General features: G+C 42.0%; 1 protein-coding gene and 1 long non-coding RNA gene across 2 annotated transcripts in view; one reads left to right on the top strand and one right to left on the bottom strand.

The window, feature by feature from the left end:
* The first annotated feature begins 641 nt into the window (after positions 1 to 641).
* Positions 642 to 18,796, top strand: part of LOC121553610 (echinoderm microtubule-associated protein-like 4) — a 103,329-nt gene continuing 85,174 nt past the window's right edge. The window contains exon 1 of the mRNA XM_041866859.2: positions 642 to 966. Within this exon, the coding sequence (XP_041722793.2) occupies positions 942 to 966 (25 nt within the window). The 5' untranslated portion in view covers positions 642 to 941. The remainder of the gene's footprint in view (positions 967 to 18,796) is intronic.
* On the bottom strand, positions 4,391 to 12,021 carry LOC121553613. The gene is made up of 3 exons (XR_005997550.1): positions 11,982 to 12,021; positions 6,658 to 6,731; positions 4,391 to 4,810 (listed from the first exon to the last, which is right to left on the bottom strand). It is a non-coding gene; the product is annotated as an uncharacterized LOC121553613 (long non-coding RNA).

Raw genomic sequence — 18,796 nt, 5'->3', positions numbered from 1 at the left:
GCTAATGGGGATCCCTAGCCTTTTGGGGGCCCTAAGTGACATTTTGTTTCCTGCAATTTCCTGTAATTCTACATATTCTGCCATGGGATGTTGAGGAAATGTTGCAGTTATAAAGCAAGTTTGCTGCAATTCGACACATTTTGCTATGGGGTGGAGAGATTTAGCAATGTTATAGCTAATTTCATGCAGTTCCATACATTTGTCAATAGGGTGGAGAGTGAGAGGGACTAACAAAATCAATGGGGGGCGCGTGGTCGGTAATTCAACCATGATTACTACACATTTAGATAGCTGGCTAGACTAATTTACCAATCTTGATGCGCGCTTAGTTAGCCACTCAGCTCCGGTCTGGAGGGGAAGCAAGCCGTGCCAAAGCGGGCGGAGTCTGAAACACGAAAGCCGAGCTCTGCCTATGGTCGTCACTAGTTACCACAGCCAGAAGGTCATAAACCCCGTTTATTTCTAAAATGTACCTTCTTAAAATGTGATTTTAAACCTAACCACACTGCTAACCACACCCTAACTTTAAATTAAGACCAAAATGCTCATTTTAGTTTTCATGAATTTGTACGACAGCCTAATGGACAATCTTGACTTTGTGACTGTGGTAACTAGTGGAAACTCTATCCTCCCTCCCCCGGCGGAGATGTACGATCGTGGAGTCAAGCAAGAGAGCGTGATTAACTGGCCAGAGAACCACAGTGTTGCTCCGGACTGAGAATTCACTGCGACTCGGCAGACCCCAATTTTACTACAAGACGGCCGCGACCACTGCGAGAACAGTTGGCTTGAGAAATCTCTGCCTTGACCGCCTGTCTGGATAGCACGCACAGAGGCCGACATCCCATTACTTCCCGAATACAGGACTGGAAACGACTGCAGAATAGGACCCGTCATAACAGGAATATTTATCGGCGTCTGCTCGGCTATTTCTCCCAGAAATGGACGGTTTCGCCGGCAGTTTGGGTAAGTTAAAGACGATTCACATAGTCTACAATACATTCCAGGCTGCTATCTTCATGTAATGGTTACACGTGTCAGTGCTTTATTAAACCAATGGAGTTAACATTGTAACAGATCAACCGGAATTATGACACCCAGGCAGAGGTTGGCTTCAAAGTGCAAAACATTTTATGAGTGTCCTTATTTTATTGCTTTTCTGTGCTGGATATCACAAGTAGGCTTCACTTGACATAGGCTACCAAATACCGCAATAGGGTTCTAAACAATGCGAGGGATATTGTGCTATTCTCTCATACGCACTCGGTTGTGCGCTCATGCTGTATCTACGTCAATTGCCATTTATTGCTATGGCAAGGAGTCCTTTGAAACCGCCCGAAACAAAGACTTGTGGGTTGAAGAAACGATTCGGCAGGAAATGATTTATTTATCCAGTCAGTCTGCCATTGCGCGCAGGGTCGTGTGTGTGTGTGTGTGTGTGTGTGTGTGTGTGAGAGAGAGGGGACGTGTCAGATGAGTGACACTCCAAGAAGGGGGCCTTCCAAAGATTCTAATATAGCCCTACACAATGAAATTATAACTGACTGATATTCTAACAAAATGACTTACATCCTCTTTAGAACCAGGCAGGTGACTATCCCAAAGGACTGTAAATGATTAGAATATGCACAAATAGTGCTCCAACTTCCTTATTATCACATTTTTATGAATCTCAAAAACTGAAGGCTATGTAAACAATAATGCGATACCCTAGAGAACACTGTACATTCTGTAATTTGCACACCCCATAGGTGGCCTATAAAACACCTCTCAAGAGTTTACTGCAGGTGACTTCCGACAGTGTTTCTCTTTGATTACAGTGATGATGGACCATGCATGGCATCAATTGCTGTCAATGTCACTTCAATTCTTGCTGTTGTTGGGCTACACGTGTGCATAGGTTTTTTTTGTTTTGCTTTGGCGATGACACAGGCAATTATGGCAGAGGGAGTCATCAAGTGTATGTGTTTATATGCATGCTTGATATAGATTCAGTGATGGTAGTGTCATTCTGTCCTTGTCCTTCCCGTTCAAATGCAGTAAGAGTCGGTGTGTGTGAGAGCGAGAAAGTGTGCCCCATTCCCTCCGTCCTCAACCTTCATGTTTGAATGCACTCAATGCAGTACAGTAAAGTTAGAGGATACAGACTTTAGCCTAGCCCTAGAGCACTGCAGAGGAGGAGGAGGAGAGTGTGTGAGAGAGGGCGCCCACGCAGCCTATGAGGCTTTGGGTGCATAGCACGCCACGGCATACATGCCCAGTCATCATACCCGCTCTGCAGTGTCCGTATGCTGTGCCAGCCAGTTCTCATCACCTCAACACTTACTGTAGTGTTGAATAAGTCAGTGCAACACACACACACACACACACACACACACACACACACACACACGTTGCTTTACATAGAGTACTATTATGCAATCACTTATTATGATATATTTACAGTAGAGACAGACATATGCTATGTAGTTTCATATACACACTGCCCTCAGGGCATAAGCAACACTCCATATGTCACATATATGCCCACAGTGTAAAGAAACTTGTATCTGCTTGACCCTTTCAAACATTCTATGTAAAGTTACTTTATGGGATTTGTTTTGCCTGCATAGGAAGGATCTCTATTGCACAATAATTGACTGTGACGTTTGCAAACAGAAGTGACAGAGCATCAGTTTTGCTAGTACTAAACTTTAGGGCTGGGGCATTGCAGTGATAGATATGGGTGCAGCTGTAATGTATTGTTTCCCTGGGTATTGATAGCGTGTCATATTGTTGTTAAATTAAAGATTCACACCACTGCTAAAATAGGATCAAGCTCTGGTTGGTAACCTTTGCTGTAAATTCAAAGTCAGAGGACTTAGTTATTGATATAAGCAGCATCATAAATGTACTTCAGTAGTACTTCATTAGTAAACGTCAGTCAGTTGATGTGCTAGTTGGTTCATGTGGTTGTGAATGTACTGGGTGTGAGTGGATGGCAGTGCCACTGTGCCAGGCCAATGCCATGGCAGTTAACGGGGCTCCTACACTTTTAGAAAAAAGGTTCCTTATAGAACCAAAAAGGGTTCTATTGTTTGCTTAATATCTGGAACCCCTAAAAGTTCTATATATAACCCTTTTATAGGGTTCTTTGATCAGAACCCAAGAGGTTCTTCTTCACTGAACCAAAATGGTTCCATATAGAACCCTGCATGATGCCATTTATGAATTATGACTACCACTATTAAATAGTGATATTTTGAGCTAAGAATATAATTTAATAAACAATTAAATAAATAATGGACAAAAGAATACCAGCATCGTTTTTAGAATGTATTATAGTTACAGTACCAGTCAAAAGTTTGGACACACCTACTCATTCAAGGGTTTTTCTTTATTTTTACTATTTTCTACATTGTAGAATAATAGTGAAGACATCACAACTATGGAATAACACATATGGAATCATGTAGTAACCAAAAAAGTGTTAAACAAATTCTTCAAATAGACACCCTTTGCCTTGATGACAGTTTTGCACACTCTTGGCATTCGCTCAACCTGCTTCACCTGGAATGCTTTTCCAACAGTCTTAAAGGAGTCCCACATATGCTGTGCACTTGTTGGCTGTTTTTCCTTCACTCTGCCGTCCGACTCATCCCAAACCATCTCAATTGGGTTGAGGTCGGGGGATTGTGGAGGCCAAGTCATCTGATGCAGCACTCCATCACTCTCCTTCTTGGTAAAATAGCCCTTACACAGCCTGGAGGTGTGTTGGGTCATTGTGCTGTTGAAAAACAAATGATAGTCCCACTAAGCCCAAACCAGATGGGATGCCGTATCGCTGTAGAATGCTGTAAGTTCTAATGAACTTGTCCTCTGCAGCAGAGGTAAATCTGGGTCTTCCATTCCTGTGGCGGTCCTCATGAGAGCCCGTTACATCATAGCGCTTGATGGTTTTTGCGACTGCACTTGAATAAACGTTCAAAGTTCTTGAAATGTTCCGCATTGACTGACCTTCATGTCTTAAAGTAATGATGGACTGTCGTTTCTCTTTGCATATTTGAGCTGTTCTTGGCATTAGATGGACTTGGTCTTTTACCAAATAGGGCTATCTTCTGTATACCCCCCCACCTTGTCACAACACAACTGATTGGCTCAAACGCATTAAGAAGGAAATAAATTCCACTAATTAACTTTTAAGAAGGTACACCTGTTAATTGAAATGCATTCCAGGTGACTACCTCATGAAACTGGTGGAGAGAATGCCAAGACTGTTCAAAGATGTCATCAAGGCAAAGGGTGGCTATTAGATTTTTTTTGGTTACTACATGATTCCATATGTGTTATTTCATAGTTTTGATGTCTTCACTATTATTCTACAATGTAAAAATTAAGAAAAACCCTTGAATGAGTAGGTGTGTCCAAACTTTTGACTGGTAGTGTATAGGCAAACATAGTTTGGAAATATGCACTGTGTTTGAAGGATGCCCACGTCAACTCTGGCTGACAATACAATATACTTTTCCATTAGTTACAGTGAAAAACAAAAATGTGTCTTCTGCTCCATTCTCAACCCCCCCAAACAGCAGACATCACACTTACAGTTGAGACCAGCACAGGTTCAAGCTGCATGCAGCGCCCCTGGATGGAGAGCATGTTGTGGGGTTAAGGGCCTTGCTCAAGGGCCCAACGGTAGGGGAATGTTTTGAGGATATGAACCCAGCAGCCCTCCAGTTGTCAGATAAAAAGAAAATCCAATGCCCGGCCCGGGATTTGAACCGGCCACTGGTCGGCCACAGGTCCACCTCCTTAGCCGCTGGGCTACGTGCTTGACGAGTTCCAGAGAAGAAGAAGAAAAAAGGAGCAAAAACATGAGTTCATATTCAGAAATAAGCATACATTTATCTGCCAAAATGAAGACAAAATGCTATGTAGACATATATTTATTATGATGTAGAAGAAGAGCTTGCATGCAGTTGTTTTGAGCGGCAGCCGTAATAGAGATCCTCTGCTCCCCCCTTTTACCCATAGAACAGCCTCAATTCGTTGGGGCATAAACTCTATAAGGTGTCGAAAGCGTTCCACAGGGATGCTGGCCCATGTTGACTCCAATGCTTACCACAGTTGTGTCAAGTTGGCTTTATGTCTTTTGGGTGGTGAACCATTCTTAATACACACGGGAAACTGTTGAGCGTGAAAAACCCAGCAGCGTTGCAGTTCTTGACACAAACTGGTGCTCCTGGCACCTACTACAATACCCCGTTCAAAGGCACTTAAATCTTTTGTCTTGCCCATTCACCCTCTGAATGGCACACATACACAATCCATGTCTCAATTGTATCAAGACTTAAAAATAATTCTTTAACCTGTCTCCTCCCCTTCACATATGAGGCTATGTACTAAACAACGAAAGATTTGAAGACTAAAGGCTGGCTTATACTACGGGTGTGTTCGTAAATTTAATCTGGAGTGCCAGAGTGTGCTCTGGGCGTTCGTAAACTCAGAGTGTTGTCAGATTGTCCGTTCGTAAATTCAGAGCGTTTCGCTCTCAGAGCGTTCAGAGCGCACACTGGACGCTCTGGCCGAGGAGTAGGGTTGATCCGAGGTTCTGACCTAACAGCAGCAGTCAAGCACCTAAGCTAACTGGCTAACGTTGGCTAGCTTGCTAGCTACTTCGACACAAATGAGAGAACAGCTCACTGACCATTCTACTCGCCCCAGCAGAGCTGGTTAGGCTGTTTTTATGTTATCCAGAGCATTGGTGACTGCAACGCTGATTGTAATATCTGAAAATGTAGCTAGCTAGACTCTCTTACCCATATACATGGATGGACGAATCTCCCTCTGTCACGGATGCCATGGTTGCCCTTAGTTTGAAGATGTAATCCGGAGACAGGTGTTTTATACAACAGCCTTCTGTGTGTTCTCTTTTCGACTTCCTCTGCATATTTGCAATCAAACGCCAGAATTATCTTCATCTCCTTAGCTATCATACTCTAATACTCTAATGCAGTTCTACTAAGTGATATCGTTCAAAAAAGCTGCGTTAAAAAGGATTACCTACACATACTGACCAGCTCATATTATAGACAGAAGTCTGCTACATGGCAGACCAATCCGAACTCATCTCTTGGCATTTCCAGCCCATTCATTATCTCAGCCAATCATGGCTAGCGGGAAGGTTACTGTCTTTTTCCGTGGCTAAACCAACTAGGCTCGTAATTTAACAATTTATTCGTATTTACAAATGGCATACACGTTTGCTATTAAGGCACATGAAAGTTCACATGTTCCAGAAGGCATTTCTGCCCAGAAACGCATTTTGATTTTAATAAAAAGGTTTACGTTCAAATGGAGCTCCTTTTGAAGTAGTGACACGCAACATACACCTAGTTTGCTGAAACTAGTCACATATTATTGAGCTTGCTGTGTAATCACTGAGGGTCTTGGTCCACTTGTATATTGGGAGTTTGCTGTGGATCACATATCGTTTGCAGTGTCAATCAATAAGGGATCATAGCTTTCACCTTGGTTCACCTGGTCAGTCTGTCATGGAAAGAGCAGGTGTTCTTAATGTTTTGTAAACACAGTGTAAAAAATAGTGTAATGATTAACTAGGCTATTGAGTCACCAAGACTTATTGTACATAGTTTATTATAAATAATTTATACATACCTCTCAATCAGCAACAGTCTTCTAATGGCTTCATGAAACAGCCTAGTCCCCTCAATTGACTCCACACTGAAATACTGAAATAAAATATACAATTAGCTAATTGCCAATGTCAGGCTGGGTCTGTAGCTATATTTGGCATATCCCATAATACAAAATAATGTTTATTTGAGAGTTAGCTAGCTAGCTTGTAAAGTGGTGAATTAAAGTAGGCTAGCTTTTTTTGTTTAGCAAGCTACATTAACTAGCTAGCTAGCTTACTAACGTGCTCAAATTCTAATCATGTTTTAACTATTTATCTAGCCCAGGGGTGTCAAATGTCCGGCCCACGGGCCGGATCAGGCCCGCAAACGGGTTTAATCCGGCCCGCGAGATGATTTTGTAAAGTTTAAAAATGAGCTGCAATTTTTCAATAAAAGAAACTGCTGTTCCAATTGTGTCCACTGGATAGCGCAATAGCAATTGTGTTAAGCAAGCAAACTGTTTATACCGGGGCAGAGCAAATAGGTCAAGCAAGTGCAGCCAGTCCGGATGAGCTACTTTGTTTTGCCCGCGATATTTATTACGGCTTCTACTTTTAACATTATGTGCTTTGGCACCCTCATTGCCCCAATATGTCTCTGTCAAAAAAGAGAAAAGTGGACGCAGAGTGCAGAGTGTTCCAAGAAAAATGGTCATCCTTCTATTTATTCACGGAATTGAATGGGAAAGCTGTATGTTTGGTGTGTTCACAGCATGTTGCAGTGCTGAAAGAATATAACCTTCGTCGCCACTATGTGAGTCTTCATGCCGACAAATATGACAACTTTCAAGGACAGCGGAGAAGAGAGAAGGTGAATGAACTGTTGGCGGGTCTGAAGAAACAGCAGTCTGTGTTTACTCACAGCCGAGACATCAGTGACGCTGCAGTGAAAGCTAGCTACCTCATTGCTAATGAAATCGCAGTGGCTTCAAAACCATTTAGTGAGGGTGAATTTGTAAAAACATGCATGATGAAGGCAGCGGAGATTGTGTGCCCTGAAAAGCACCAGGCTTTTGCAAATATCAGCCTGACAAGAAACACAGTTGCAGACAGGATTTCCGATCTTTCAGTGGATTTGGACAGCCAGTTGAAGCAAAAAGTAAAGTAATGTATTGCGTTTTCGGTTGCAATTGATGAAAGCACGGACATTACAGATGTTGCACAACTGGCCATTTTCATCCGCAGAGTTGATGACACATTGACCGTCACCGAGGAGTTCGTGGAGTTGGTGCCGATGACAGATACAACGACAGCAGCTGATATTTTCACTGCACTCGTCAGCGTGCTGGACAGGGTCGGAGAGGACTGGTCCCGCGCTGTCAGCCTGGCTACAGATGGTGCGCCCTCAATGATCGGGAAAAAAGCAGGCGTTGTGACAAAGTTCAGAGAGAAAGTGCAATCTACAAATGGAGGACGTGATTTTTGGACTTTTCACTGTATTTTGCACCAGGAGGCTTTGTGTTGCAAGTCATTAAAGATGGATAACGTCATGAAGGTGGTTATTATTTTTATTATATTATTATTATATAATTATATTATTATTATATTATTATTATTATATTATCCAAACTGTTAATTTCATCCGATCCAGAAGCCTGAATTGACGTCAGTTTGACAGCCTTCTCAGAGAGAAAGACCACATCTATGGCCTGCCATACCACACTGAGGTAAGATGGTTAAGCCGAGGTGCTGTGCTGAGGCGTTTCTTTGATTTACGAGAAGAAATTGAACAGTTCATGGAAGAAAAGGGCAAACCAGTGTTAGAATTTCATTCCGCAGAATGGATGCAGGACCTTGCATTTATGGTGGATGTTACAGAGCACCTGAATAACTTGAACAAACAGCTGCAAGGGTGCAACAAAGTTGCCACGCAGTATTATGACAGCATACGTTCTTTCAAGTTGAAGCTGTCATTGTGGGAGACGCAACTCGCCGGTGGTGATGCAGCTCACTTCCCCTGTCTGAAAAATGTGTGCGCGACCCAACATGTGGCAGACATGAAGCGGTTCAAAGATAAAATAACGGGACTGTTAAGGGAGTTTGAGCAACGCTTTCAGATTTTTGGTGAACTGGAGAAAGACTTCAACGTTTTTGTTCGCCATTAACCGTGAATCCCTCTGATCTGCCCGTCAGCATCCAACTTGAAATAATATACTTGCAGTGTGACTCGGATTTGAAGGGCAAATTTGCCGCAGCTGGCTTGGACACATTTTATCAGAATCTCTTGCCAGGTTACCCCAACTTGACAGCCCTCGCTGCAAAACTGTTGTGCATGTTTGGAACCACATATCTTTGTGAGCAAGTTCTCTGTAATGAGCATAAATAAAACAAAGCTGCGCTCAAGGCTCACGCACAAGCACTTGAATCACATCCTGAAGTTGGCTGCCACTCAGGATGTGACGCCTGATATTGATGCGCTGGTGAAAGCTAAAAGATGCCAGGTATCAGGAGTCAAATAAACTATGCAACCCCACTTAAAGTGCTGCATGAGACACCCTGATATAGTTCTGTGATCTGTGATATACTTCTGTGAATCACTGAGGCATTGTGTGTTTGTGTGTTGTTTGTCCTCAGAATTTCAAATAACTTGAGGTGTTTTATGATTAATAGTGATGTTGTGCTGTTGGACACACTGTCCTCAGGCTCCAGCTTTATGTTTATATGTTTTTATGTTGATGTGCTATTGTTTTTAATTGTTTTTATTTTATTTGTATATTTAACCTATTCTTGACTCTGTGGTTCTTGCACTTGTTTGGGGAACAGGATTTCATTATTTGTATCTACATTTCTGCCTGAGAAATGACACCCTGATATAGTTCTGTGATCTGTGAAACAGTTCTGTGAATCACTGAGGCATTGTGTGTTTGTGTGTTCTTTTTCTTTAGAATTTTCAAATAAACTTGAGGTGTTTTATGATTAATAGTGATGTTGTGCTTGTACTATTTTGGACACACTGTCCTCAGGCTCCAGCTTTATGTTTTATGTTGATAGTATTAAAACAAAGAAAACAATCTGAAGTTGTTGTTTTTAAGTTATATATACCATGATTTTACCGGTCCGGCCCACTTGGGAATAGATTTTCCTCCATGTGGCCCCTGAGCTAAAATGAGTTTGACACCCCTGATCTAGCCTATAGTTTTATCATATGACTTTGTTGTCATATTTGAATTAAATCATCAACTTTGCTTAACTTAATACATAGAAAAATAATGTGCTTATTGTTAAACTACTTGCAAGTTGATTCAACCACCGTCCTCTTGCATCATCATGCTGGAATTAATTGGCAGTTGGTTTTTGAATCGGAATGGCAGTTGAATTTTGAATTGACCAATCCAAAAGGTTCTATATAGAACTCCTTTTTTAAATCTAAAACCCTTTTTCCATAACGTCATTGACTGAATTAAGAAAGATTGTTGACTTAACTTGTAGCGACATAAGAAGCAAAATTCATTTTACATCAAAATAATCATTATTGTGAGCTAACGTGAAGTAATAAAGGAATTTGCATATGTCATAAGATAAAATATATTTCGCCCTTATTAAACTCGCCAGATAATCTTCCATCAGTGGATGTTGAGTTAACTCGTTTAACTTGATTGTAAATAAATTCATTTTGCGCATGAAGAGTTTGAGTGATGAAAGTTGGACAGGATCTCAATCTCGGCACAAGAAACACTTGGACGAGCTTCAAAAAACAAATGTTATTTTCTGGGAATTGTGGCTTATTCTGTGCCAGATGTTAAACAAACCGTTATAAATGGATAATGCAAATAGTTAGGCCTATTTGTGTGATTGACTTGTCATTTCTTCAACCTGAGGTGAATTCGAGGTAAGAAGTGTTTGTGTTGCCCAATAGCTTATAGGTTCATGCTGGAATAGGCTACTGAGGATGGGGTCGTAATTTCAATCACTGAATCAAATATTAATTATATGAACTGAATAAGCTTGTCAACAACAGCCAGTTTTTTTTTATATACTTGTAGCCTAATCTGACTGACTGTTACCAACAATCTAATGGAGCCATTCTAGATAGAGCTGTGACCATGATCATATTTCATAACTTCCAATTTAATTAACTAAACATTAATTATTTAATAATAACACAAGGTTACAACTGCAATAAACTGAAGTTATTGGCTATTTATGAAATCTGTTTGCCTGCTCCAGGTAGGCTACACAAGTGGCACAAATTGATTTGCAATGATCTCCGGTGATATCGCCATTTCAACATATTGTATCAAATGCAGGCTACAGTAGCATAGACGCACATTTATTATTCACCACATTTAATGTCAGTTTCATTGTGAACTTTTTCCCCATAACAGAAGCATGCGAGGGAGTTCTATTTCAAATTTCCGCTCGCGCAGCACTCGAGACCCAACAACTGAGCATGCGCAAATCCCTTAACTCGCTTGATACGGTTTTACATAAGCAATGTCAGCATACCTCTTCCGAGCAAATGTATCTAATGCGCTCTTGTGCGCCCAAAGTTGATTTAAATGGTTTCCCAGTGCTTTTGTCGCCGTTATTTTGTTGATGTGCATCAGTTCTAGCGGGTTAATATTTTTTATGGGTTTAAGACTGTCTGCTTTTATTAAACACATTATTTCCTTATTTTCCTCATTCTAGCTAGCATTTAGTTTGCAACAGCACAGGTTTGTATGAACCTTGCTGTTTGCCAATCAGACCTCAGCAACGATGTTGCAAAATATGAATGAGATCTTCCCCTTGCCATAAAGAGCTAAATGTGTTGGACATCTGCTAGCCATTTTTCTGACCAGGCGAAATCATGCAGCAGCATCATTAATATGGATATATAATGCCTTTAGAAACATTAATATCCCTTGACTTATTCCACATTTTGTTGTGTTACAGCCTGAATTCAGAATGGATGAAAAAACAAAGTTTCTCGCCCATCTAAACACAATACCCCGTAATGACAAAGTGAAAACATGGTTTTAGAATTTTTTGCTAATTTATTCAAAATGAAATGCAGAAATATCTAATTTACATGAATTTTTCTCCCAGTGTCTGTTGGAAAGCAGACTGAACCAGATTTTCCTCTAGGATTTTGCCTGTGCTTAGCTTTATTCCGTTTATGTTTATAAACCGATGACAAGCATACCCATAACATGATTCAGCCACCACCATGCTTGAAAATATGAATAGTGGTACTCAGTGATGGGTTGTGTTGGATTTGCCCCGAGCATACCATAATGACAAAGCAAAAACAGGTTTTTAGACATTTTTGCAAATGTATTAAAAATAAAATATATAAATATTATATTTACATAAGTATTCATACCCTTTACTCAATACTTTGTTGAAGCACCTTTGGCAGCGACTACAGCCTCGAGTCTTCTTGGGTATGACGCTACAAGCTTGGTACACCTGTATTTGGGGAGTTTCTCCCATTCTTCTCTGCAGATCCTCTCAAGCTCTGTCAGGTTGGATGGGGAGTGCCGCACAGCTATTTTCAGGTCACTCCAGAGATGTTAGATCGGGTTTAAGTCCGGGCTCTTGCTGGGCCACTCAAGGACATTCAGAGACTTGTCCCGAATCCACTCCTGCGTTGTCTTGGCTGTGTGCTTAGGGTCGTTGTTCAATCAGCACTTTAACTGTCAAAAATGAGGTTAAATATAGAACCCCCAGGAGCCAGGGGCTAGTGTTCACTCTCCGCACCCTTGCCCAGTACCCACCCCCTACCCCATGCACCCTGCCCCTTGTCCCATTCACATACTGCTGACTAGTGTGTTTGTGTTTGGGGCAATGCTATTATGTGAATGTTTAGACCATAGTTTGGGATAAAATCAGTGCTGCTTGTGTGTTCTTGACATTGCTGTACTTGTGGTATATGTGTTTACACCTACAGTGTAAAGTTGATATTTTCCCTCTGAGTGAGTATGGTCAGTGTGGCATTGCTCACTGCCCCACTACTCTGAATCCATGTGTGTGTGCCGCCGGTCATTGTGAGTTTGGTCGCTGCGCTAAAGACAACCAGAGGATCAGGTTACAGAATTCCTTCCTGTTGAAATTGGAGAGGGAGAGCAGGGAGAGGGAGACAGAAAGAGCAGGGAGAGAAAGGAGGGAGAGCAAAGATCCGGAGCGGGATGCACATGCTTCAGAGCGGTTCCAGATGCAGGAATGTCGCCTCCCAACTTCCCACATTTTCCCTCTCCATAACAATGTATTACATTACTGCTGGAATTAAAATAAATAAGACTCTCCCGCTCAACCTTGTCTGGGCTTTGAGTGGTTATATGAGACCGAGAGTAGTGTGGATGGACAGACACAGACAGTCAGTCAGTTGCCCCAGACCCACTGCCATACTGCACTACAAAAAGACAGACAGACTCTACCATCAAAAGGACTTACAGTTGACCTGGGCAGCTCTAGCAGGGCAGAAATTTGATTAACTGACATGTTGGAATGGTGGCATCCTATGACGGTGCCACGTTGAAAGTCACTGAGCTCTTCAGTAAGGCCATTCTACTGCCAATGTTTGTCTATGGAGATTGCATGGCGGTGTGCTCAATCGTATACACCTGTCAGCAGCTGGTGTGGCTGAAATAGCCAAATCCACTAATTTGAAGGAGTGTCCACATACTTTTGTATATATTGTCTACTTAGCCATGGTTTTCGGGGATGTTTTTGTGGTATTTTCTAACTAGATTGTGTGCATATTTATTTGTTTATGCAGCTGCAGGGCACGTGTTGAAGGTCCTGTCTGTTACAGGGGTTGTGTGTCTGTGTGTCTTGTGTGTGCACCAACAATCAAACGTTTGGACACACCTATTCATTCAAGGGTTTTTATTTTATTTTTACTATTTTTTACATTGTAAAATAATAGTGAAGACATAAACTATGAAATAACACATATGGAATCATGTAGTAAACAAAAAAGTGTTAAACAAATCAAAATATATTTTATATTTGAGATTCTTCAAATAGCCACCCTTTGCCTTCATGACAGCTTTGCACACTCTTGGCATTCTCTCAACCAGCTTCACCTGGAATGCTTTTCCAACTGTCTTGAAGGAGTTCCCACATAGGTCCTGTGTAGCTCAGTTGGTAGAGCATGGCGCTTGCAACGCCAGGGTTGTGGGTTCGATTCCCACGGGGGGCCAGTATGAAAAAATTTATGCACTCACTAACTGTAAGTCGCTCTGGATAAGAGCGTCTGCTAAATGACTAAAATGTAAAATATGCTGAGCACTTGTTGGCTGCTTTTCCTTCACTCTGCCATCTGACTCATCCCAAACCATCTCAATTGGGTTGAGGTCGGGGGATTGTGGCCAGGTTCTGATGCAGCACTCCATCACTCTTCTTCTTGGCAAAATAGCAATTTCACAGCCTGGAGGTGTGTCACTGTCCTGTTGAAAAACAAATGATAGTCCCACTAAGCCCAAACAAGATGGGATGGCGTATCACTGCAGAATGCTGTGGTAGCCATGCTGGTTAAGTGTGCCTTGAATTCTAAATAAATCATAGACAGTGTCACCAACAAAGCACCCCCACACCACAACACCTCCTCCTCCATGCTTTATGGTGGGAAATACACATACCGAGATTATCCATTCACCCACACCGCGTCTCACAAAGACATGGCCGTTGGAACCAAAAATCTCCAATTTGGACTCCAGACCAAAGGACACATTTCCACCTGTCTAATGTCCATTGCTCGTGTTTCTTGGCCCAAGCAGGTCTCTTCTTCTTATTGGTGTCTTTAGTAGTGTTTTTTTTTGCAGCAATTCGACCATGAAGGCCTGATTCACACAGTCCCCTCTGAACAGTTGATGTTGAGATGTGTCTGTTACTTGAACTCTGTGAAGCATTTATTTGGGCTGCAATTTCTGAGGCTGGTAACTCTAATGAACTAATCCTCTGCAGCAGAGGTAACTCTGGGTCTTCCATTCCTGTGGCGGTCCTCATGAGAGCCAGTTTCATCATAGTGCTTGATGGTTTCTGCGACTTCACTTGAAGAAACGTTCAAAGTTCTTGAAGTGTTCCGTATTGACTGACCTTCATGTCTTAAAGTAATGATGAACTGTCATTTCTCTTTGCTTATTTGAGCTGTTCTTGCCATAATATTGACTTGGTCTTTTACCAAATAGGGCTATCTTCTGTATAACCCCCCCTACCTTGTCACAACACAACTGATTGGCTCAAATGCATTAAGAAGGAAATAAATTCCACAAATTAACTTTTAAGAAGGCACACCTGTTATTTGAAATGCATTCCAGGTGACTACCTCATGAAGCTGGTTGAGAGAATGCCAAGAGTGTGCAAAGCTGTCATGAAGGGTGGCTATTTGAAGAATCTCAAATATAAAATATATTTGTTTAACACTTTTTTGAATACTACATTATTCCATATGTGTTATTTCATAGTTTTGATGTCTTCACTATTATTCTACAATGTAGAAAACAGTAAAAATAAACCCTGGAATGAGTAGGTGTGTCCAAACTTTTGACTGGTACTGTATGTGTGTGGCATGGTACATGTGCTGGGTGTTTGTAAACATCTGTGCAGATGAATGGGAGGCCTGCACAGCCTTTGATTCTGCCTGTCTTTCAACATGTGTCCACTCTTACTGTGAACAGATGATGGAGGAGGGAGGAAGGAAGGAAGGGAAAGGAGGAAGGAGGGACAGCTTGGAGCGCTTCCCAGAGACCGACCGACTGCTGGGCGTTTGTTCTTTGTTTTTCTAAAGGTTGCGCGCGTGTGTGTGTTTGTGTGTGTGTGTGCGTGTGTTTGTGTGTGTGTGTGTGTGTGTGTGTGTGTGTAATTTGCTCAATAGTGGTACTGCATATCCTCCAGTGATCACTAGGTACATCCAGAACCAGGAAGTAGAGCGATTTCGCCCAGTGGCATCTAGTGCAGATTTCCTGCCCACAGTTCACCAGGGATATATGCACAAACTAATACATGCATGCACACACACACACACACACATTTTGTTATTCTATCCTGTGGGGTCCTAAAATCGAACCACTAACCAATAAACCTTACCCTAATTCTAACACTAATCCTAACCCCTAAATTTAAAATATCATTTGTCCTCATGGGGACGTGGGAAATGTCCCCACAAGGAAGAATTTTCCTTGTTTTTCTATCCTTGTGGGGACTTTTGGGGATTTTAGGTCCCCACAAGGATAGAAGAACCAACACACACGCACGCACACGAGTGCGACTAAAAGAAAATCCAGTAAATGTTCCCGGGCCACACACACCAAGTCCCGTCCCCTGTCACTCAAGCAGGCAGCACACAGTTCCTCCACACTGTTTATTCTCTCAGCAAGCTGTCATTTCACGCACTCAACAAGCTGCTTTCCACGTTGCTTCTAAATATGACTCAACGGCATTTTCTGAATCAGATGGCCTATTCTAAAATCTTTGCCTAAATGCAACATCTATTCAGATGTGATTAGGGTCCTGGGAAACACTGACCAAACACTGTTCCTACCCTGTCATAACTCCTACCTGACCTTTTCAGTTGTTGTCATGCCAAACAACACCAACCATAGAATTAGAATAATCATTCTATTTATATGATTCCAACAGTTGACCTAAGTTAAAAAAAAATCTATATTGCAGGTGAAATCGCAATATTCTTTAGAAAAATCGCAATGAGATGTTTTTCCCATATCGTGCAGCCCTACTAACAACCTGGTAACTTTACCAGTATATGCAAACATTTGGTGGCACTGAAAGAAAGGAAAAGTGATATCTTCTTCAGGAGATGTGCTTCAAAAATAGTAGGATTCATATAGGCCCAATGTAGGCTATATCTCAATCAATTAAAAATATATATCTTTCTGGTGTTCCTACATTTTGTGGTGCTCCTAACTTTTCTAAGTTAGGAGAATCAGTGCTACCAATGGAAAACGGTTAATTTAAAGCCCTGGTTATACGTCCCCCTCTTAATGCGGCCTTGAGGTTCTGATCCCCTCAGAGTTACTGGCAAAACCAGCCTGGAGGTGGGGGACGGGACGGGACAGAGAGGAGGGAGAAGGGGATGGAGGGAGGGTAGATTAGAGGGGTGCAGGCAGGTTATGTGTTTGCTGGGCGCATGTTGACTCTCTGTGGGGTATCTCTAATCAGGATTAGGCAGGGATGTGATGCTAGTGGAGGAGGGAGCTGTGATGTGTGTGTGTGTGTGCAGATAACAGAAAGGGGGGTAGGATTAGAGGGAGCCAGGTCACAGGGAAGGCTGCAGGATAAGGGGCGATGCATGGGGTTTGGGGTTACAGGAAAGGGGGTTAGGGTGAGACTACAGTATACGTTAGTGTACAGTATCAGTAGTATTCACCATTGAAGGCATTAATACGAGTTTTAATCATATGAAAAATGATTCTAAGTCAATAAATGTATTATGTTTCTCTGTTTCCAGTAATGCACAGATAATTGTCCATATGGTTACTGTAAATGCACATTAGACATTAGGATTAACATCATTACACTGATATTATTTGTCAGGTCATTCAATTAATTCCATGGTGTGTGTGTGTGTGCACTCGTGAGTGTGTGTGTGCACTGTTCAGCTCTTTGAGGTCATCAATCCCCTGGGCTGAAAGTGGGTTCCAAACCTCCTCAGTACCGCACTGGGTTGGCCCATCCATAACTCTTCTACTGTGTGTTTGGTTTAGTCTTAATTGATGGCGGTGCTGCAGTGGTTTCTGGTGTTTCCTGTGCTCCTGTTTTGTATCAGTAACACTGTGCAGCCAAACAAAGCAGGGCACTCCTAAAAGCCATTTGTCCAGGATTAGACAACACTTTATGGACCAGCGACCAGAGAGCGTTCTGGCACCCCCGGCGGCCTGGGTGTGTTGGGAGGAGGGGACAACTTTATTAGTGTGTGACTGATGGTTAGAGCAGGATTAACAGTGTGGGTGTAAGGCCCTATTTCCACTATGAGAGAGTCTGAGGAACGGAATGGTGAATGAGATTTCTACTTTTCAATTCACATTACATCCTTGCCTTACCTTTTGTTGTGGCTGGCAACGCGTCATTTTTGGTCCGCAAATAATGTAAATATCACAGTAGCCACAAGCCAGTAAGCACAAACCAGTCGTGTAGGGGAGGGTATACACAGGTATATGCCGTATACCCACTTATTTTTCAGTGAGCATTGCGTATTCTCACTTCTTAATTCCCAGGATGCGTATCAAAGTAGTGAAGTGGAGGTTTACGCTGTATCAATTAATAAGGCTGATGGAACAGATCTGAATGTTTAGCTTAAAATGTTGTTAAACAATTATGTCTTCACATTTTACGCGCAGCAATGTGCACACGGCAGTAGGCCTATGTGCGAATGTTCCAAAATACAATTTGCGGGAAAACACTGTTCTAAAATGCGCACCGCACATGCGAGAGGTTTCATGGACAGAGATGGAAATATCCGTTAGAAATTTAGAAAGAGGGGATCTAAAGATGCAACAACTATCATGGGTTGCTAATATGACTAGGATAATGCCTTGTGCTACAGAAACACTGATAACCAAACAACCACAGGAAATTGGTGGCAACTTAATTGGGGAGGACAGGCTCGTGGTAATGTCTGGAGCAGAATTAGTGGAATTCCGCTCCAGACATGGTTTCCATGTGTTTGATGCCATTCCATTTGCTCCATTCCAGCCATTATTATGAGCCGTCCTCCCTCAGCAGCCTCTGCTGCAAACAGTGCTAGGTGCATGTGCACTTACTTAAATTAAAGGGTAACCTCAAAAGTGTTTGAGAGTGAAAACCTGGAAAGAAAAGGAAAAATCTGAAACCTGTGAATTTCTGACTCATTTATCTATTTCAATAGTAGGCTTACTATTAGCCTACTTGTACAGTACAGCTTGGGTTGGCCTGAATGTGAAAGACCAATATGGGATTGCAAAATTTTGCTCATTCAGAGTGTATGTCACTGTTTCTCATAGCGCCTTTCCTTCACCAGGCGGGCCGTTTTGGAAATGTTGATGAGTAATGAACTTTTACCCTTCCCATACGAATATAAAAGTACAGTAACGTTATCATACAGTGTCATTCATATTATAATATAGGTTACACTGCTAGGTAACCTTAGCTAGCTAGCCAGCTAGCTGAACTAAATACTTTTGCATCCTCACATAAACG

Source organism: Coregonus clupeaformis, chromosome 37 (assembly GCF_020615455.1).
Source record: "Coregonus clupeaformis isolate EN_2021a chromosome 37, ASM2061545v1, whole genome shotgun sequence".
Classification (NCBI taxonomy): domain Eukaryota; kingdom Metazoa; phylum Chordata; class Actinopteri; order Salmoniformes; family Salmonidae; genus Coregonus; species Coregonus clupeaformis.
Note: the sequence above shows the minus strand (reverse complement) of the source record. Positions and strands in the feature narration are given on the sequence as shown.